Source organism: Pan troglodytes, chromosome 8 (assembly GCF_028858775.2).
Source record: "Pan troglodytes isolate AG18354 chromosome 8, NHGRI_mPanTro3-v2.0_pri, whole genome shotgun sequence".
In the NCBI taxonomy this organism is placed as follows: Eukaryota; Metazoa; Chordata; class Mammalia; order Primates; family Hominidae; genus Pan; species Pan troglodytes.
This window is the reverse complement of record NC_072406.2, coordinates 75,453,502-75,476,211: the sequence shown is the minus strand read 5'-3', so window position 1 is coordinate 75,476,211 and position 22,710 is coordinate 75,453,502. Positions and strand designations below refer to the sequence as shown.

The 22,710-nt window shown below is 36.3% G+C and overlaps 1 protein-coding gene and 1 pseudogene across 25 annotated transcripts in view; one reads left to right on the top strand and one right to left on the bottom strand.

The window, feature by feature from the left end:
• JMJD1C (jumonji domain containing 1C) overlaps positions 1 to 22,710 on the top strand; it is a 354,297-nt gene that overhangs the window by 297,850 nt on the left and 33,737 nt on the right. For 15 of the 25 annotated variants that reach the window (XR_010146905.1, XR_010146906.1, XM_063781841.1 and 12 more), the window contains 7 exons: positions 3,786 to 3,891; positions 6,440 to 6,564; positions 8,082 to 8,225; positions 8,323 to 8,515; positions 8,628 to 10,306; positions 14,525 to 14,697; positions 14,959 to 17,165. Coding sequence is in view for 23 of the 25 variants with exons in the window: in XM_063781838.1 (XP_063637908.1) it covers positions 3,786 to 3,891; positions 6,440 to 6,564; positions 8,082 to 8,225; positions 8,323 to 8,515; positions 8,628 to 10,306; positions 14,525 to 14,697; positions 14,959 to 17,165 (4,627 nt within the window). In the remaining 2 variants the exon portion in view is untranslated. Of the gene's footprint in view, positions 1 to 3,785; positions 3,892 to 4,418; positions 4,582 to 6,439; positions 6,565 to 8,081; positions 8,230 to 8,322; positions 8,516 to 8,627; positions 10,307 to 14,524; positions 14,698 to 14,958; positions 17,166 to 22,710 lie in introns of those variants that run through there. The other 10 variants (XM_063781848.1, XM_063781843.1, XM_063781846.1 and 7 more) reach the window with 3 other exon arrangements.
• Positions 660 to 1,614, bottom strand: LOC104008203 (deoxyribonuclease TATDN1-like; annotated as a pseudogene).

Genomic DNA, 22,710 nt, shown 5'->3' with positions numbered 1-22,710 from the left:
AAACAAAACAAAACAAAAAATATTTATAAATAAATGTTGAAGAAATAGATTATATATCCTAGTAGTTATAAAATTTAAACATAGGCAACTGGTTTTATAGCCCATTATTTTAACCTGTTGAATAAATAAGATATAAATAAATGAGTTATAAGTTGTAAAATTCCAACACAGTCTACTGGTTTTATAAGGTGTACTTGTCTGCACGGTGTTGGCAATGCTTCTTTAAAACAGTTTATAGCCAGGCGCGATGGCTCATGCCTGTAATCCCTGCACTTTGGGAAGCCAAGGTGGGCAGATCGCTTGAGTCCAGGAGTTTGAGACCAGCCTGGTCAACATGGTGAAACCCCGTCTCTACTAAAAATACAAAAATTAGTTGTGCATGGTGGTATGCGCCTGTAATCCCAGCTACTCAGGAAGCTGAGGCAGGAGAATCGCTTGAACTTGGGAGGCGAAGATTCCAGTGAGTCAAGATCGTGCCCAGTACACTACAGGCTGGGAGAGTGAGACTGTGTCTCAGGAAAAAAAAAAAAAAAAAAAAACAGCACAGAAAAAACAGTTTATAATTCCCTATATTATGGAAAAGGTATATGGATGGTTATGTATGGAAGTTTTTGTTTGTTTGTTTGGGTTTTTTTTTTTGCAGATAATTTCTTTATTGAAACTATCGGTAAGTTTTACTATGAAATTTTACATGATGGAAAGTGGAAGACATATACCAATGATATTTCAGGAAAAAATACTTTAATAGTATTGTTATATAGTGTATTGGCTGATTCCAGTGGATCCTCGTCTCTCACTGCTGACATTATCTCCAATGTTTGAATTATATGGCAGGGTTCATTTCTGTCTTTTAAGCAGTGCCCACTTTCCCACTTCTTTTTGGTAGGAAATGCAGTTTTTATATATTTTGATCCAGCATGTGTACTTTTGACTCCACACCAAGGTGCATCTGTCTCAATCATTAATTTTTCACTAGGAATTGACTTCAAAACTTCCAAATTAGTTTCAGTTTTCAGTGAGCAACCATTAAATTCCTGAATAAAGATCCAAGTCAATCAAAGCAGCTGTTGCTTCCTTGGTACCATCAAATGAATGCACCACTCCCTCTACACACCGATCTCTATTTCTTTTAATTATGTCCAAAAATTCAGCATGTGAGTTTCGACAATGAAGAAACATTGGTAATTTTGTTTGTTCTGACAGTTCAAACTGTTTTTCACAGTATTTGAGTTGAGTATCTTTGGGACAAAACTGCAGTCAGTCAAAATCAAGTCCACATTCTCCTATTGCCACAACTTTCCCTTTATTGTTTTCATCAAGATTTAGCAACTCCTTTAAGTAAAGATCAGGGTTATTCTTTTCAAATTTACCACATCTTGTAGGATGACATCCAGCTGTACTGAAAAACATATGATTTGTTTGTGCCAAATGCAGTGCATCTTTACTGTCTTGTAGATTTCCACCTGTAATCATAAACTTTTTAACACCAATCTCGACAGCTCTCCCTGTTACATCCTGTAAATCATCTTGATGCTTTTGAACCCCCCTATAAATTCCTCTGAACATGATGTCAGTCAAGTTGATAACAATACCGATAAACTTGAAATGACTCATGACTGCAGATGGGGGCCTCCCTGGCGGAAGTGCTATGTAAGGAAGTTTTAAAAAAGTGAGAAAAATTTTAAAAGAACTTGCTGTCAGAGATATCTGAAAATAGTAATGGTTTTCCTTGTAAAATAGTTTTCTATGGGCCAGATGTGGTGGCTCACGCCTGTAATACCAACACTTTGGGAGGTTGAGGCAGGTGGATCACCTGAGGTCAGGAGTTTGAGACCAGCCTAACCAATATGATGAAACCCCATCTCTACTAAAAATACAAAAATTAGCCAGGCATGATGGCATGCTCCTGTAACCCCAGCTACTCAGGAGGCTGAGACAGGAGAATCGCTTGAACCTGGGAGGTGGAGGTTGCAGTAAGCCGAGATCATGCCATTGCACTCCAGCCTGGGCAACAAGAGCAAAACTCCGTCTCAAAAAACAAAAACAAAAAGTTTCCTATGTTCTGTTTGTTATCGACTAGACTGTCAGCTGGTGTGCATTAAGGGGGTTAGAGTCTGATAGGACTTTCTAAGTGTGTACTGTATTATTGAGGGGGTGCAGAGAAAAGAGATTGCTAGAAAGTTTCTTTGCAACGTAAAGAAAGACATGTTAATGCCCATTTCTTTCTCCCAAAATGACAGATTTTGCCTACTTATTTGTATGACAGTTTTTCATTCTGGTATTTTCTTCTGCTATAAAGCAGTACTTCTATGTATTTTCCAAGGAACATAATTAATTTAAAGGCCCTTACTTTGGCCTGTTGGCTTTCACTATGTTTAAGTACATATCAGATAGAATATTTACCACAATACTATTCTAAAAATACAGAGTAGTGCCTTAAAAAGCAGTATGAGAAGGAAACACTTCACCTGGATAGACTTTGGAGAAGAGTGAAGTATGACCTACTTGATTAGGGGTCCTTTTTTACTTTTTACACTTCAGCTACCTTTTGGCTTTTCGAAGTTGCCAAGTCGTTTTTTATTCATCAGATACAGTTCACTTAGTTTAGCTCTTTTCTATTCACGGGTTTCCATGATCTGCCTGTCCACTTTTTTTTTTTTTTTAAGACGGAGTCTCACTGTCGCCCAGGCTGGAGTGCAGTGGTGTGATCTCGGCCCATTGCAAGTGCCACCTTCCGGTTCACACCATTCTCCTGCCTCAGCATCCTCAGTAGCTGGGACTACAGGCTCCTACCACCACACCCAGCTAATATTTTTTTGTATTTTTAGTAGAGATGGGGTTTCACCATGTTAGCCAGGATGGTCTCGATCTCCTGACCTTGTGATCCACCCACCTCAGCCTCCCAAAGTGCTGGGATTACAGGCGTGAGCCACCGCGCCCAGCCCTGCCTGTCCACTTTAAAAATAGTTGCCATTTGACAGTGCTGGTTTGTTATTCTTCTCAGCTACTCTAGTGTTCCTGCAGCTGATCTCAAATGCAGGAGCAGCAGAGGTACTTTGAGAGAGAGAGAGAGAACAGAATATCAGAGTCCAGTGGGAGACCAGCAAATTGTGGGAAATCACGTGACTGTATGATTCACATCTCCAATGAGAGAGAATTGGTTGTTTCTATGTCTAGATCCAGCCTGTTATGAGAGTAATACCATCAATAATGTAATTTTAATTGTCTGGATGCTTTGGCGCTAGTTTCAAGAAATAAAATTTTTAGCAGCAAAATTACTGGTCAGATGACTGTGAGTAGAACTGAATTTGATGACATTTAAATCAGGACAGAATAAAAGTAGTTTCAAAGTCTAGAGGTTAAGTATTATGGGAAGGTCAGTAAGTCATCTGTGTATGTATCTATTGTCATTCAAATGTTCACCTCAGTTCTTTTGCCAACACCTTTAAATGACCTGATGTTATTTCATTTGTATATTGCTTCCAATAGTGAATCCCTTAAAAAGATGACTTGAATAAGGCTATACTTTAAAAGTTAGAAAACACATTAATTTCAAATTTTGACTTTAGGACATTGTTGTCAAGGGTCAAATCTTACCACAGATTAATTTCTTATGCTCTTTTGTTACACAATTGCCAATGAACTATAACTCATGAATTTGTGTTTTTGCGTACATTTAGATCAAAGGAATTTTCTTCAGTCCTTAGAACGTATAGGAGGGAAAGTCGGTAACATTAATGGTAGGAGAGCGTAACATGGACCTTTCTTTTAATCTATAATTCTAGGACGACATAGACAGCCTAAACCCAGTTCTCAGGGACAACCCGCAGCTTCATGAGGAAGTGAAAGTCTGGGTAAAGGAACAAAAGGTTCAGGAGATTTTTATGCAAGGTAACTATTTTGAAGTTATGCATTAAATTTTTTTGGATCTAGGCAACTTATCATATTTGTTTTTGGTTATTCAATTGTGTGCAATATAAATAGAAGGCCCAGTCCAATATTTTGAGTTATATACATCCAGGAAAATAATAGCAGAGTGATAATAATTTTGATAGAAAGTTGATAATTTCACAAGTGTATTAACTTTATTTGAACTGAATGCCTGTCATGAAATTACAGCTACACAGGTGTTTTGTTGACAGAAAACTGCATATTATGGAATTCTTTAGGTGTGTCTTTCCTGGAGAAGGAAGCATTGTTTGCAGTAGAGGGTTGCCCACAGCCACAATTGATTTCCTTTGAAGAATGTTCTTCGTATCTGGTAAAAGTGGCCTATTTCAGTGCACCTTTTTCAGAAATTACTAGTCTTTTGTTTCCTTTGTTTAGTATGTTACAACGTGTGACCTTCAAACCAGTGGGGTTTGATGATTTTTAGCAATTTCCATTTCTGTCAGTAAAATCATGTATTGTAAATACAGGCTTTTTGGAAATTGAATGGAAAGTGAGACAATATGGCATGAACTGTTGTTGAATGTCTTTGTGAATGGAATTTTGTTGTTAAATTCCCATATTTATCTCAACCGTCAACTTCCATGCCATTAAGTATCAAGAGAGAATCCCAAAGCTGTTTGCTTTATATGGGTATGTACAGTAGTGGATCATCTACATATTTAATTCTTCCTAGGCTAAATATTCTTTAAACTTTTCTGTGGAGAATTTCAAACACATACAAAAACAGAATATTTCAGTGAACTTTCATTCACCTCTCTCCCAGCCCCAACAACTATCAAATCTTGGCTGATCCTGTGCTATCCATACCCCCTTCTATCAAATTTCAGACATCACCCTATTCTATCCATTTTTTTGAACAAAACAGTGCTGGAATATTATTCTGAAAAAAGTAATCGTTTTTAAATTTAAAATACTAGATATTTCAAGTTTTCATTTGTCTTATAAACGTCGAAGATTTTAACAGGTTTGATTTATTTTTTAAAAATCAAGGGATTCAGAAAAGGTCCACACACTGTGATTATTTGGTACATCCCCATTGTTGCTCTTTTTTTCCCTTTCCTTGCAATTTATTTGTTGAAGAAACCAGGCAAATTTTTAAAAAATAATATTTTGTTTCTGCATTGTATCCTTAGAGGAGAAAAGATTAAGGGGCAGTATAGTCCCTATTCATTCTGTGCAGAATTGTGTGAGGCTGACTCTAAGCTATGTTAAGTAGTGGGAACAAACCAGTGTAAACTGTTTGTTAATGGGAATTGAAAACTGATCATATTTGGAGTTACTCTATAAGCATGTCCTATATTATTTAGAAAAAATAATATGGAGTCTTATTCTTCAATAGTTAGAAAAGACTGAAGTTTATATAATTGATATGGCTACTAAACAGTGTTTATGCATCACCTCCCTTAAATTATAGCCAGTCAACATCTTCACTTTTCTCTAGATGAAAGTATTTAATTTACAGGTCATATGGAATACTTTCTACAGTTCGTTGATTTATATATATATATATTTAAAGCTGGCAAAGGATTGTTGAATCTGTTACAACTGTAGAAGAAGGAACATCAGAAAAATAAATTCAGTCCCAGATCTTTGACTTAAAATTTTACCTAATCTGTCAACCTCTCACTTTCTTGATTTTTGTAAAAGGGCTAACAATACTTAGGAGAGAGAATTAAATAAGCACTTGAAAATTTTGAAAGCACTTTGTAAATTATTAAGGTACAGCAGTTTTTTCCCTTACAGTTCTTTGTTAAAGTATTTGACACCATTTTAATACCTGTGAATTAAAGATCGTTTTCATCTCAGTATCCTCTTCTGTAGAGTGACTTGTTTTATTAGGCATATCTGAATATCTGCAGATAAATATGTTTAATATTTTTTATTATTTTCTAATGGATATCTATACAAGAATATCCTTTGAAAAAGTGAGTTTAGCACAAAAGTGTACCATATTTCGTTAAAAATTTTTAGTGCTATATGTATACATTCACTTAGCCAATCTCTTTTTTAAGACTTTTAGCAACTTTTTCTGGCTGTGATAGCAAATCAAAATTTATAGTTGTTTATGGTAAAGTTTTGGCAACTAGAAGACTCAAACAAACATCAAGTTGCAAGTTAATCTTTCTGTTTCAACCATGTAGTCATCTACTGCAATCTTACTAAGTAGCTTCATAACCTTACTGCATTCTACACTACTATAACTTTGCATTTTGAACTGTTCTCTTATTAACTCGTGATCCTAGAAACCTTCCTTCTCTCTTAAAGTATTTTATTTCTATTGAATCAGGAAGTATGTGGGTCTAGTGCAGTGTATATAGTAACTTCAGAATGATTCATTTGAAAGGATATTTACTTCTAAAACATTTTTTTGAAAACTGATAGTTGGATATATTACTATTATACACTAGCTCATGTTTCTTCTAAAAGGCAGTTATTAAATGAAGATGTCTCCATTTAAGATGTTTCTGTTTCTTGTGTTTTTTTTAAGGTCCTTATTCCTTAAATGGATACAGAGTGAGAGTATATAGACAAGACTCTGCCACCCAGTGGTTTACTGGCATAATTACTCATCATGATCTCTTCACCCGCACCATGATCGTTATGAATGATCAGGTAAATAGTTCCACTAATATTTTTGTAGAGATTTTAAAAGTTCAAATCATCCATGCCCCCCAAAATACATCAACAATTTGATGCTAAATAATTTTTATCTCTAGGGTTTTTAGTCGTGTAATTCTAGTAAGTTTAAATGTATCTGATATTACATAGAGGTCATTTCAGGTCATAGGGAGACAGCAATGCTCAATTTATTTCAACACTGATAAAATCAGTTCCTAAAATAGAGGCATTAAACTCTTTTAATTGATTAGTCTTTTTTAAATCCTTAGATGAGCTAAAATTTTCTTTCTCAGAGTTTCAGTTTTTCTGTCCCTCCAGTAATAAAAATATTTCCGAAATCATTTCTTTTCATCAGTGAAAACTTAAACACACAGTACATTTCTTCTCACATCAAATGTTAGTGTTGGTATGCTCAATTAAGTTTTATGGTGAATCTTAAGGATTACAAGTTTCCTATGGAGTTTTTGTTTGTTTTTTGTTTTTTGTTTTTTGAGCTGGAGTCTCGCTCTGTCGCCCAGGCTGGAGTGCAGTGGCATGATCTCGGCTCACTGTAAGCTCCACCACCTGGGTTCACACCAGTCTCCTGCCTCAGCCTCCCGAGTAGCTGTGACTACAGGCGCCCGCCACCACGCCCGGCTATTTTTTTGTATTTTTAGTAGATACGGGGTTTCGCCATGTTAGCCAGGATGGTCTCAATTTCCTGACCTCGTGATCTGCCCACCTCAGCCTCCCAAAGTGCTGGGATTACAGGCGTGAGCCACCGCGCCCGGCTCCTATGGAGTTTTAAGTACCAGTCTGAAAGTCTTGAGATTTCAATTTTTTTTTTAACTTAATACAAAAAATACTCATTTTTAAAGCTGTTGTTTATGTAGAAAAAATAGATATATTTATACCTTCCTACCTGATTGGATTGTGGAGATTATCTGATAGAGCGCCTTTATACACAATTCAAATACTTTGGTTAAAATGTAGTTAAAATGCTAAATAAGTGTTACTGTTTCATTGCATTTGATTTTTTCCCTAAAACAGTGACAAACTTTTACCTCTCAGAAAAGCACAAAACTGCCTTGAATTGTTAAAATAGTTTTAACCACATTTTTAAAATTATTCATTTGCACAATTTTTGTCTTTTTCTACTCCCTAAAGTCTACCTCTGAGTTTTATTTTACAACTGCTTTTTGAAAATTACTTTCTATTTAAAAATAGAAAGTAATTTAAGAATTGTTGGCATATGTATTCTTGATTAATACCCTTGTTTTTCAAGATGTACTTGCAGTAAATATATTTGCTTTTTAATTCTTGGTTAGCAGTTGAAACGGTGAGTTTCAGAAGGTTAAAAAGGTAACTTTGTCTTAAGTGAATAAAACAAATTATTATAACAGCATCTTATAAATTAGGGATCCCAAGCTGATTTCTAAACATTTCTACTGAGTAAAGAAATTATACCAAATATTTGATTAGCTCATTCTGTTTAATTTTTGTTTTTGTTTTTGTTTTGTATCATGGATTAGGTACTAGAACCACAGAATGTCGATCCTTCTATGGTTCAAATGACCTTTCTAGATGATGTTGTTCACTCTTTGTTAAAAGGTGAAAATATTGGCATTACATCACGACGCAGGTCTCGTGCCAATCAAAACGTCAACGCTGTTCACGTATGTATGTTATTAGGGATGAATTTCTGTAAAATATTTTTCCTTAGGCTAGTAGAAACCAGGTAGTAAACAATTACTGTTAATTGGTTATTTTTAGAGCCATTATACACGTGCCCAAGCAAATAGTCCCAGACCAGCAATGAACTCCCAAGCTGCTGTACCAAAACAGAATACACACCAGCAACAGCAACAAAGAAGTATCCGTCCAAATAAGAGGAAGGGCTCAGATAGCAGTATACCAGATGAAGAGAAGATGAAGGAGGAAAAATATGATTATATATCACGAGGAGGTAGGACCCACTTTTTTTTTTTAAGGGAATGAAAACAAATAAAACAAAAATACATTTTAAAATATGCTTATTTAGTATGAAAAATAAGACTGTTCTTTCTTTAATCCTACAGAAAATCCTAAAGGTAAAAACAAACACTTGATGAATAAAAGAAGGAAACCTGAGGAGGATGAAAAGAAACTAAATATGAAAAGACTTCGAACTGACAATGTTTCAGACTTTTCTGAGAGCAGTGACTCAGAAAATTCAAATAAGAGAATAATAGATAATTCCTCAGAACAGAAGCCAGAGAATGAATTGAAAAATAAAAATACTTCAAAAATAAATGGAGAAGAAGGAAAACCCCATAATAATGAGAAGGCAGGAGAAGAGACCCTAAAAGATAGCCAGCCTCCCTGGGATCAAATACAGGAAGATAAAAAACATGAAGAAGCAGAGAAGCGGAAGTCTGTTGACACTCAGCTTCAAGAAGATATGATTATTCATTCGTCAGAACAATCCACAGTTTCTGATCATAATTCTAATGATTTACTTCCTCAGGAATGCAATATGGATAAAACACATACCATGGAATTGCTACCAAAGGAGAAGTTTGTATCCAGACCACCCACACCAAAATGTGTTATTGATATTACAAATGACACTAATTTAGAAAAGGTGGCTCAGGAAAACTCAAGTACCTTTGGCCTTCAGACACTTCAGAAAATGGATCCTAATGTTAGTGATTCAAAACACTCTATTGCAAATGCAAAATTCTTGGAAACAGCAAAACAAGATTCTGACCAGAGCTGGGTCAGTGATGTAGTTAAAGTGGATCTAACCCAATCAGGTGTTACAAATGCTTCTTCAGGAAATGATCACTTGAACATGGAAAAAGAGAAGTATGTCTCTTACATTTCTCCTTTAAGTGCAGTTTCTGTCATGGAAGATAAGCTGCATAAGCGAAGTCCACCTCCAGAGACTATAAAATCTAAACTTAATACTTCAGTAGATACTCACAAGATAAAATCCAGCCCATCACCTGAAGTTGTTAAACCCAAAATAACTCATTCTCCTGATTCTGTAAAGTCTAAGGCCACTTATGTGAACAGCCAAGCTACTGGTGAAAGAAGACTGGCAAATAAGATAGAACATGAGCTATCAAGATGCAGTTTTCATCCAATTCCTACTCGAAGCAGTACATTAGAAACTACAAAGAGTCCTCTTATCATTGATAAAAATGAGCATTTTACAGTTTACAGAGATCCTGCACTTATTGGGTCAGAAACAGGAGCTAATCATATTTCACCTTTCCTAAGCCAGCATCCTTTTCCTCTTCACTCCTCATCTCATAGAACCTGTTTAAATCCAGGTACCCATCATCCTGCCTTAACTCCTGCACCCCATTTACTAGCCGGATCATCTAGTCAAACTCCATTACCTACCATTAACACTCATCCTCTGACTAGTGGTCCACACCATGCTGTTCATCACCCTCATTTACTTCCCACTGTGTTACCTGGAGTGCCTACTGCCTCCTTACTTGGTGGCCACCCACGACTAGAGAGTGCTCATGCCAGCAGCTTGAGCCACTTAGCGCTAGCACACCAGCAACAACAACAGTTGTTACAGCACCAGTCACCTCATCTTCTTGGACAAGCCCATCCTTCTGCTTCATATAATCAGCTTGGACTTTATCCAATTATTTGGCAGTATCCAAATGGAACACATGCATACTCAGGACTTGGTTTGCCTTCTTCTAAGTGGGTTCACCCAGAAAATGCAGTTAATGCTGAAGCTTCGTTAAGGAGGGTAAGTTACACTGTAGTTTGCCACATAGCAGTATATATTAATGAACATGTACAGGTGCTTTTTCAATATTCCATCTATTTTTTAGGTCATTTCCTATTATAAAATATGTTAGAATTTTTCGGTTGTTTTTCCATACACTTAGTAACCTCAAGAGTGGGAGCTGAAACGTCAGAAAAGCCTACTTATAAAAAGAGTTAATTTAAAGAAGTAAAACTTTTTAGATTGTAATATTTATTTATTATAGATTTAAATTTTTGGTATATTTTCTTTTTCTTTTTTTTTTTTTGAGATGGAGTCTCATTCTGTTGCTTAGGCTAGATGCAGTGACATGATCTTGGGTCACTGCAACCTCTGCCTCCCAGGTTCAAGCAATTCTTCTGCCTCAGCCTCCTGAGTAGCTGGGATTACAGGTGCCTGCCACCATGCCTGGCAAATTTTTGTATTTTTAGTAGAGACGGGGTTTTACCATGTTGGTCAGGCTGGTCTTGAACTCCTGACCTTGTGATCCGTCTGTCTCGGCCTCCCAAAGTGCTGGGATTACAGGTGTGAGCCACCGCGCCCGGCTAATTTTTGGTATAAAAATTATTACACAAAATTATACATAATTATAATTATGCAATAATTATATGTAATACAAATTATACATAATTATTTTGCTCAGCCAAATTCCCAGAAGTGAAATTTCTAAAATTTTTATAAAATTGTAAGGCTTTTGATATATATTATCAAATTGTTCTTAAAAACAAATTGTTATATTCTCCAGATGTATGTTTGTATATTAATGGTATAGTACAGTGTTTGACTATTTAACCCCCTTGTTCCCTTAAGGGTGCTCAAGGTTACAGATTCCCAGTATTTGAGGGTAAAGCTGCAGCTGAGATTTTGTCTGCCTAACACAGTATTGCTAAAGGTAGCGGTATAAGGCTCTTGTTCATTCATGAGCCATGTAGTTTCTATAGCAAATTCATTTTTACACTAAAAAATGGTTGTTGAGAGCAATACCAGCCCCGGTATAAAAAATGGAAAAATTGATATCACTTTTAAACTCCCAGGAGACAACCTTGTCCTTCGTACATCCTAGGATGCTCATCAAGTATCCCCTAGAATCTTTTTTTAACACCTTGTTTTTGTGGTTAAAAAACACACACATACATAATATTAAATGTGCCATCTTAAATATTTTTAAGTGTACAGTTCAGTAGTGTTAAGTGTGTTCACATTGTTGTGCAGCAGGTCTCTAGAACTTTTTCATCTTGTAAAACTGAAACTATAGCCATTAAACACTAACTCCCCTTCCCTGCCAACCCTTGGCAACCACCTTTCTTCTGTTTCTATGGTTTTCATGACTTTAGATACTTTCTATGAGTAGAATGATAGAATATTTATCCTTTTGTTACTGGCTTATTTAGCTTACTACAATATTCTTGAGGTTCATCCATGTTGCAACATGTGACATGATTTTCTTCTTAAGGCTGTATAATATTCCACTGTATGTATGTGCCCTATTTTCTTTCTCCATTCATCTGTCAGTGGACATTTGGGTTGCTTTCACCTCTTGGCTGTGGTGAATAATGCTACAGTGAACATGGGTGGTTTTTTGTTTTTTTGTGGGGTTTTTTTTTTTTTGAGACAGAGTCTTGCTCTGTCACCCAAGCTAGAGTACAGTGGCGCGATCTCGGCTCACTGCAACCTCTGCCTCACATGGGTGTTTTTAACACCTTAATGTCATCTTTTTTGACAGCTTTTTGAAGTTAAGTGAGATCACAGTTGGGGGTGGTGATTTAGAAGACAATTTTAGTGACTTTCTGTTTTACTCAGGGATAATATTTTTTACATATAACATTAGTGATGCCAGTAGATAAAAGCATGCTGTTCATCATGCCAAAAGTTTGTGAGAGGAGTCATTATGTTTTGGGTAGACTGTGGCCATGAGTCTTTTTATCATTCCCAAGTTGTGATAGATAAACTTTTTTTTTTTTTTTTTTTTTGAGATGGAGTCTCCCTCTGTTGCCAGGCTACAGTACAGTGATACAGTCTTGGCTCACTGCAACCTCTGCCTCCTGGGTTCAAGTGATTGTCCTGCCTCAGCCTCCCAAGTAGCTAGGACTACAGGTGTGCAACACCACACCTGGCTAATTTTTTGTATTTTTAGTAGAGACGAGGTTTCACTATGCTGGCCAGGCTGGTCTTGAACTCCTGACCTCAAGTGATCCGCCTGCCTCGGCCTCTCAAAGTGCTGGGATTACAGGGATGAGCCACCATGCCCAACCATGTGATGAGTGAACTTTGATGATAAGAGGCACCAAGTGGTTGATGATGCATCTTGCATAAGGTCTACCAGTTTTGAAAGATGTTTCCTGTGGTTTATTCCTGTTGCAAACATGGACTCCTTTTGGCTCTACTTTCATATGACCTTTGGCCTTTAATGAAGTCTCACCAGTGATCCCCACAGTTGATTCTGCACCAGCATCACCACATTTGAGGTTGACAAGATCTCAGTTCCAGAATTATGCTGCCATTGATCAAAAGCTTTCCATTACATTTTGGAGGGTGCCGTTGCTCTTGTCGTAGATGGGAGTCATACTGGAACCTGTATGTTACATAGTCAAACTCAGTGAAGAATCACTAATCACTATATTATCCTCTTTACCAGAATAGAAAGCAGGCCTGGTGACCCAAGTGCCCTACTGCACTCAGATTATTAATTCAAGGTTTCTATTTTTATTGTTGCACTCACATGTTTATTCTGACCCTTCACTCTCATGTCATTAATGTAGCTGCAGCTGCACAAAGATAAGCTAGCTAGAGGAACACAGGAGAGCCAAGAGCTGGCTAACAGATTTGTGTCTTTTTCCTTAACATCCAAACTCTTGAAAACAGATTTAAGTAACTTAAAAATGGCTTGGAAGGGAGCATTACTCAGTATGTGTCACATGTATATGGACTTAGACCATGACTGTCTAGCCTCCGTGTTTATAAGTACATAAAATATTTTATTAACTGGTCATAAATGTGTTAAACTAAAAACAAGTGTATCAGATTTTTATTTGTTATATAAAATTACAACATAAAGGAGTAAATTTGAATAACATTTTGAGGAAAAAATAAAAATATCTTACCCCCTACTATTGACCAAAAGTGAAGAAATACAAGCATAAGACACTATTATTAAGAAATAATTTTGAATGGCATTTTATAGAGCAAAACTTTGTCATTGCCATAATTGATTGCTGTTTAAGATTTCTGGATCTTATAGAACTGAGGCCGTTTGAGACACATATTTGATCCTTATGTGTATATTTATGTATTTTTCTCTTATGTGGGGTTTATGGCTATAGTGTATGTTTTTAATTTCATAGCAGTATATTTTTGGTGTGACATACTTCTTTTGCATTATTTTGAGAAGTAAAACGTATTCCCTTTGTTAGGGAATAAATTAGAGAAAATACAAAGGAGGTTGTATTTTCCTGCTATTTGACTATCATCCTATTAACAAATTCATAAAACATGTTCTGGAAGGATGTCAGTGAGTCAGAATATAGAAAAATCCTTAAGCATGTAGTCAGATAGCTGTATGTCTCGATGAAGAGGTTGCTGTCACCTTATATTCAGTTATGAGACAGGCAGCATATTGATGTATAAAATTAACTTTATTAGACCTCTACACCTCCAAGCTTAATGGTACAACCCCTTAGAGTGAAATGGGGAGTGCATTTGGGTTTTGAAATGTAATTATCTGCCAATTGTCAGTAAATTGTTACATTGGAAAAGTTAAATTTTTTGATGACAAAAATTGACAAATGAATTTGGTTATAATTTCTATTTCTGATGAAATGTGTTTTAGGAATAATACTCTGTTTTTACTGTTAGCAATATACTTTTGCTGTTAGAATCAGGAAATCATATAAACTAGGTTCTGTATATGGCATTTATAGTAAATTTAAGGCACTGATTTCAAGATCTGTTTTTAGTAAGATGACAATAAATTATTTAATACTGATTACTTTATGATATGGAAAAATCTGTTTAATTATGTTATTATTTGTCTGAATATTTCTCATAAGATGTATTTAGAAAAAGTTACAAGTTTCCCAAAGAAACTGCTATTTGAATGAACTAATAAACCACCAAGATCATACCCAGTTCTACTGTGACACGGTGTTTAGCTTTTTCTAGTAACTGAAATCTAGGTTTTGTTTTGTTTTGTTTTGTTAATAGAATTCTCCCAGTCCTTGGCTACATCAGCCCACCCCTGTGACCTCAGCAGATGGTATTGGATTACTTAGCCACATTCCTGTCAGACCTTCCAGTGCAGAGCCTCATCGGCCTCTTAAAATTACAGCCCATTCCAGTCCACCATTGACAAAAACTTTAGTAGATCATCATAAGGAGTAAGTTCACCAGTGCTTAAAAATTATAAATACCTTGTTCATAATTTTTCTTAATTTGCCTTTTAAACAGTTAATTTTAAGTTAACACATATCTTAAGATTAGGCTTTGTTCTGTTTTGATATTTCTTCAAATTTATTATAGTATTAGAGTACATGCAAAGATGTCTTTTACTTTCATAATAGAATGATATTGCATAGAAGCTGTCTTTGTATTTTGCAGGAAAAAGTGGTTACAGAAATATTTGTGTATTTTCTTTACAGAGAATTAGAAAGAAAAGCTTTTATGGAACCATTACGGTCTGTTGCATCCACATCAGCCAAAAATGACCTGGATCTAAATAGGTCACAGACTGGAAAAGATTGTCACTTACATAGGCATTTTGTGGATCCAGTATTAAATCAATTACAGAGGCCACCCCAGGAGACTGGAGAGAGGTTAAACAAATACAAAGAGGAACACCGTCGAATTCTTCAAGAAAGTATTGATGTTGCTCCCTTTACAACTAAAATCAAGGGAGTTGAGGGTGAGAGAGAGAATTATTCCAGAGTGGCATCATCATCTTCCAGTCCTAAAAGCCATATCATCAAACAAGATATGGATGTAGAACGCTCAGTATCAGATCTTTATAAAATGAAGCACTCAGTGCCTCAGAGTTTACCCCAAAGTAACTATTTCACTACATTGTCTAATAGTGTGGTCAATGAACCACCAAGATCATACCCATCCAAAGAAGTTTCAAATATTTACGGTGATAAACAGAGTAATGCCCTTGCAGCGGCAGCAGCTAATCCTCAAACTCTGACTTCATTTATAACATCTCTTTCAAAGCCTCCACCTTTGATTAAACACCAACCAGAAAGTGAAGGTTTAGTAGGCAAGATACCAGAACATCTTCCACATCAGATTGCATCTCACTCAGTAACAACCTTCAGAAATGATTGTAGGAGTCCTACCCATTTGACAGTTTCTTCTACAAATACACTCCGCAGTATGCCTGCATTACATAGAGCACCAGTATTTCACCCACCAATCCATCACAGCCTGGAAAGAAAGGAAGGCAGCTATAGTAGTCTTTCCCCTCCAACTTTAACTCCGGTGATGCCAGTAAATGCTGGTGGTAAAGTTCAAGAATCACAGAAGCCTCCAACTCTAATACCCGAACCAAAAGACTCCCAGGCAAATTTTAAGAGTTCTTCAGAACAGAGTTTGACGGAGATGTGGAGACCTAATAATAACCTCAGCAAAGAGAAAACTGAATGGCATGTGGAGAAAAGCAGCGGAAAGTTACAGGCTGCTATGGCATCTGTCATTGTGCGTCCATCTTCTAGTACAAAAACTGATAGTATGCCAGCAATGCAGTTAGCTTCTAAAGATCGAGTTAGTGAAAGATCTTCAGCTGGGGCACATAAAACAGATTGCCTCAAACTAGCAGAAGCCGGAGAAACTGGAAGAATCATTTTGCCAAATGTGAATTCAGACAGTGTTCACACAAAATCTGAAAAAAACTTTCAGGCTGTCTCACAGGGCAGTGTTCCCAGTTCAGTCATGTCTGCTGTAAATACGATGTGTAATACCAAAACGGATGTAATCACATCTGCTGCCGATACTACCAGTGTTTCCAGCTGGGGTGGTTCAGAAGTAATTTCCTCTTTATCAAATACCATTTTGGCCTCTACATCATCAGAATGTGTATCTTCAAAAAGTGTCAGTCAGCCAGTGGCTCAAAAACAAGAATGCAAGGTCAGCACCACAGCACCAGTTACATTGGCCAGTAGTAAGACAGGAAGTGTTGTTCAACCCAGTTCTGGGTTCTCAGGCACAACTGATTTTATCCATTTAAAAAAGCACAAGGCAGCATTGGCTGCAGCTCAGTATAAAAGTAGTAATGCCAGTGAGACTGAACCTAATGCTATAAAAAATCAGACACTTTCAGCCTCCCTTCCTCTGGATAGCACTGTAATCTGTAGTACAATTAACAAAGCAAACTCTGTAGGAAATGGGCAAGCTTCCCAGACAAGTCAACCAAACTACCATACTAAACTGAAAAAGGCCTGGCTCACCAGACACTCAGAAGAAGATAAAAATACTAATAAAATGGAAAATTCAGGGAATTCTGTATCAGAAATTATTAAGCCATGTTCTGTCAACTTAATAGCCTCTACATCTAGTGATATACAAAATAGTGTAGATAGTAAGATCATAGTTGATAAATATGTAAAAGATGATAAAGTCAACAGGAGAAAAGCCAAAAGAACTTATGAATCTGGCTCTGAAAGTGGAGACTCAGATGAAAGTGAAAGCAAGTCAGAGCAAAGGACTAAAAGACAACCTAAGCCAACTTACAAAAAGAAGCAAAATGATTTGCAAAAGAGAAAAGGTGAAATAGAAGAAGATTTGAAACCCAATGGAGTTCTCAGCAGGAGTGCCAAAGAAAGAAGTAAACTGAAGTTGCAAAGCAACAGTAATAGTAAGTCAGTTACTTTGTTTTATCTCAGGTAAAATGGGCTGAATGTTTTAGCTATACTAGTGTGCTGCTTTAAAGATCAGTGAACTTAAAGGCATCCTTTGTCTTCATTTGCGTGCCTTAGCTTTATGTATATGCTCATTGATCTCATTTCTACATTTCACAAGTAAGTACCCTTTAAGAGGAAATGAGAGAACACTTATTCCTCCATTTTTAAAAGACTTGTAGAAATATATATTTTACCTGACAGTCATTGTAGGTAATTTGCGTAATTTAACGTGGAATTTAGTAGTTACTCGTAATTTTGGCCATTTCTAAGAATTGTCAAAATGCAGTTATGGCTGTCACACCAAAAGTGGATTTGTAATATCAGCTAAGATATTTACCTCTAACAAGATGTAGTCAGGAAAGAAATTCTGCTCACATACACATATTTTGAGGCAAATTTCTAGAAGACAGTTACAGTTGTCCCTGGGTATACCTGTGGGGGATTGGTTCCAGGACGCCCCCACGGATACCAGAATTCACAGATGTGCACATCCCTTATATAAAATAGCATAGTACAGTCATGTGCTGCATAACAACTTTTCAGTCAGTGACAGAATGCACAGCTGGGCACAGTGGCTCACTCCTGTAATCCCAGCACTTTGGGAAGCTGAGGCAGGAGGATCACTTGAGCTGGCGTGGTTGAAGCTGCAGTGAGCCATGATTGTACCACCGCACTCCAGCCTGGGCAACAGAGCAAGACCATGTCTCAAAAAATAAACAAAAAATGATGGAATGTATATATGACAGTGGTCTCATATAAGATCGTAAGACTGTGTTTTTACTATACCTCTTTCTTTGTTCAGATACGTAAATACTTTGTGTTACAATTATCTACAGTATAAAGTACAGTAAATACTGTACGGGTTTGTAAGCTAGGTTTGTGTAAGTACATGCTATGAAGTTCCTACAGTGAGGAAATTGCCTAATAGTGTATGACTATATTTGCATGTAACCTACACACATCCTCCCATATACTTTAAATCATTTCTAGATTCCTTATAATGCCCAACACAATGCTTACACATCACTTCATTTATGCAGGATTGAACATAGTACTCTGCACATGGCAAATTAAAGTTTTGTTTTTTTGGAACTTTGTAGAATATTTTTTCCCCCGAGTATTTTTGATCCATGGTAGGTTGAACCCATGGGTTTGGAACCCACGGTTATGGAGGGCCAATTTTACTTCAGAGTAATATGAATGTGGACTGTATTTCACTCTTATATCATCTGGTGACAAAATTGGAAGCTTATGGAAATTACTATCTATTTAATGCTGCTCATTCAAACAGTCCTTAACAATAGGTAAAAATTAACCTAAGGGGAGGCTTGTGGTTTTGTGTATTCATTTCGATGTTAAAGAATTGCCATATTAATAGCTTCACAACTGATTATATATCCTTTGTGGCAACAGCTGGACAAAATAAGAGATACTTAACAGTAATATTCACTATAAAGTGTTTCTATATCATTTTACTCTAGTAGTAGTTTTTCTCAGTTTGCTTATTTCTTTTTAGGTATGTTGCACAATGCAGAAAGCACTTAGTTTCACTATGTCCGTGTGTTCATCCACATACAATATATGAAATATCTGTGACAATGTGGAAACTTGAAGTACTTTCACAAGCACTTGGATGCTTGAAGGCTCCCATTTGTGCCTTTTAACTGAATGAGGTTTTCCCACATGCCTGTGTGGAAACCAGAGGCAAAGTGAAGGAGAGGAAAACAGGAGGATGGAATCATAGAAAAGGACAGTCAGAAAGTGAAAGAACAAAGGACAAACTCAACTAGAGCCAGAGACTGACAGACTGAAATGCAAGCATAGTCAGAAGACAGAGAGGGGGATTAACATCGAAGGATACCTGCCATTTACTTGAATATTGGATTATATACAGTGTTGCTTTTTCTTATATGTTCCCCTTACTCTCCCTCACTGCCCCCATGAATTCATAATAGGCTTAGTGTGAGCAATTTAATTGTTTCTCTTCTGTCTTATATGACATTTCCTTTGGTGTTGGGTGTTCAGATACTTGAGTAAAACTTAAAAAACAAAAACAAAAGATAGGTACCTTCCAGGTTTTAATGCCTAGAAAACTCTTGTGAAGTTAAATTTATGAAATTAAGTGTTAGTGAAATACGTATTCTCTTTTCATCTTGAGACGAATATACATATTCACATGTAAGAGTTCTAAGAAATGGGCCAGAATGAGTGCCTTTTTTTCCCCCAGGTTGTAATGTTTAGTCAAATCTCCCTTGCTTGGTAACTAGCATGTAGCTTTAGAGAGGCTGTTTTATGACCCATTTGTTCACCAAGTCCAAAGTAATATTAAGTCAATATTAGATGTCATCTATTAATTGTGGACAGAGTTGACTTGCTTTTGTTCTAGGCTACCTAGAAAAGTTTTTTTTTTTCTTAAATATTTTTTAGAGACAGTCTCCTTACATTGCCCAGACTGGAGTGCAGTGGATATTCACAGGTGTAACCATAGTGCACAGCAGCCTCCAACTCCTGGGCTCAGGCAATCCTCCTGCCTCAGTCTCCTGAGCACAGAAAAGTTCTTTAAGTTGGGAGTTTTCATAAGTCAGGGAACTTCTAAATATTAATGGATTATCTACTTCATGGATTAAATAATGTCCATTTTCTTTCTAATGTTTAGTAGAATTGTCATCAGTCATGGTCAATCAAAAAGAATGAGTTAGGCTTACACCTAAACTATGTAATATGATTACATACACCGTTATACATGTATAATTATATATTTTATATACACATACACATAATAGTGTGTTTCTTAGTACATTAAAGCTAGATATAATAGATTTTGTCTTATCTACTGTTTTGGAATGTCTTCCTCTCTGCTACCTTTTTGTTTCTCTTAATTAAAAGTCAGCCGCTTTTTCCCCACTAATTTTTATGTTTTATTTACTTCTATCTTACATTTTATCTAATTTTTACATTTAATTTTATGATCTGAAATTGCCACTATATTTAAATATATAAATTCTACAATACAAAACCAGTGGTTTATGATCACAGTTAATTTCTCTATCTCCAAAAAAATATTTTTTAAGGGGGTGGCATATCAGAGATTAATGTTTGGCGAGTATTTGTCTCTTACTTTCTTCCTCCCCAGTTTTCTGTTAGAGCAGCTATTTGTGGATTTGCTACTAGAGAACTAAGGTTCTTACTATAAATGAAGAAGTATCCATTGAGTTAGGTATTTTTTTGTTGACTAAGTGTCTTAATCTCAAACTTCTAGGTTTTATATATTGCCAGTAAATTATATATATATGGAATTGAAGGATGAAGTTTTATTTATTGTACAAATACTATGACAGTTAAATTCATAAAAGGAGTTAGTTGCAGTCATGTGTGGCCTTGTCTAGAAGCAAAAATTATAATATCAAAAGCTGTACGTATGAATTGGGCCTTAATGTCTTTGTACTCATTTATTCTTTTATTGAAAAAAAGCTCTAAATGCCTATTTTGTGTCACATAATTGAGATTTGCTTTGAAATGTCTGATTCTTTACTATAGTACTATCTGAGTTGTTCACAGTGGTATGGTGATCCATACTCTGAACTATTCCATTATCTGGAATTAAAGGCATATAATAAAAAAGGAAATAGACTGTATTTAGTTTATTCTAGTGTAATAAATTGAAAAGTAAATAGATGATTAGAAGCAAGTGTACCAAATAAAAATTTATCAGCAGTATAACAATTCTATCATTCATTCCAACTTGTAAAAGCTCTGAATATTTTACACAGTTCATAGGAAAAATCTCTTTTGCACAATGGAGGAAATAAACATTTTACATAAGTCTTCTGGAAATGGGTTTATACCATAACCGGGAGATGTGGTGTGTGGTTATACACATGGGTGTTTCTCTAGTGGATTAAGCCAAATGGCTCCTTACCCTAAGTTAGAGACAGAGAAGGGAAAGCATGTAATTGTAAAGAACGAGGCAGCAATTCTAGAAGTGCTTAATAATTGGACCTGATTTCAAATGGGTCACTCTATATGGTTTATTTAAACACAGTGCTTTGTAAGTTTCTGCAAGAAGTACATAGTCTCAGGAGAATAGCTGTACCTCTGATCCACACATTGGGCATGATTAGAAAACACAAGGGTAGGAAATACAGTTTTATTCTTTCAGCATGACAGAAATAGCAAACTATGTAAATCTAATATCTGACATATAGATACATTAATATGGGTGCAATAAGTACACTTACAAGTTAGAGCCAACAACTAATTGCTGATCCTAACATAGCTTGCTTTTATTTATATATATTTTTAGACAGAGTCTTACTCCATCACCCAGGCTGGAATCCAGTGGCACGATTTCACCCCACTGCAACTTCCGCCCCCTGGGCTCAAGCAGTTCTTGTGCCTCAGCCTCCCGAGTAGCTGGAATTACAGGCGCGTGCTACCGCGCCTGGCCAATTTTTGTATTTTTGGTAGAGACAGGGTTTCACCTATTGGCCAGACTGGTCTTGAACTCCTGGCCTCAAGTGATCCACCCACCTCAGCCTCCTAAAGTTCTGGGATAGGCATGAGCCACTGCACCTGGACCCCAACATAGCTTGCTTTTTTTTTTTTTCTTTCCTCTTTTGTTTTTTTTTTTGGACGGAGCCTTGCTCTGTCACCAGGCTGGAGTGCAGTGGCGCAATGTTGGCTCACTGCAACATCTGCTTCCCGGGTTCAAGCGATTCTCCTGCCTCAGCCTCCCGAGTAGCTGGGACTACAGGTATGCGCCACCATGCCAGGCTAATTTTTTGTATTTTAGTAGAGACGGGATTTCACCATGTTGGTCAGGCTGGTCTCGAACTCCCGACCTCAGGTGATCCGCCCGCCTCAGCCTCCCAAAGTACTGGGATTACAGGCATGAGCCACCGTGCCCAGCCAGCTTGCTTTTAAATAAATATGTTTTTAAAAATTTTAATAGACAACATTTAATTTTTGGAGTTCCTCTCGGTCCAGAAATTCTTCTTACTTTCTAGATGACGGATTTCTTGAGCCAATGTTCTTGTACTTATTAAACATAAGTCAGTAAATGTGATGGAGCAATGATGTAGAGTATGTAAATAAGTTGATTTTTTTTCCCACATATTAGACTGTATAATGCATTAGAGTTTTGTCCTTTTTACTTTTTTGATGGCTATTTTAATTCATCAATAAAGATAGCCAAGTTAATTTTTTTTTCCTTTTACTTTCTTCAAACCCTTTTATTTTTCTAAAAGATACTGCCACCATCAGTATGTTGATATCAAATGCAGGGTATTATAATAAAGGAAAGATGTTAGGAGAAATAGCTCAGCACCTCTTCTCCCAAATACAGGTTTTATAAAATTACCACTTGTCTTAATGAGCCACACTTACCTTGGAAAATCAGATTATGTATTTCAATAGAAATATGTTGAAACTAACCTGTAGTTTCTAACTATATAAACCTTTAATCTTTACGTTCTTGCTGTGGATCTTGAAAGAGCTTTC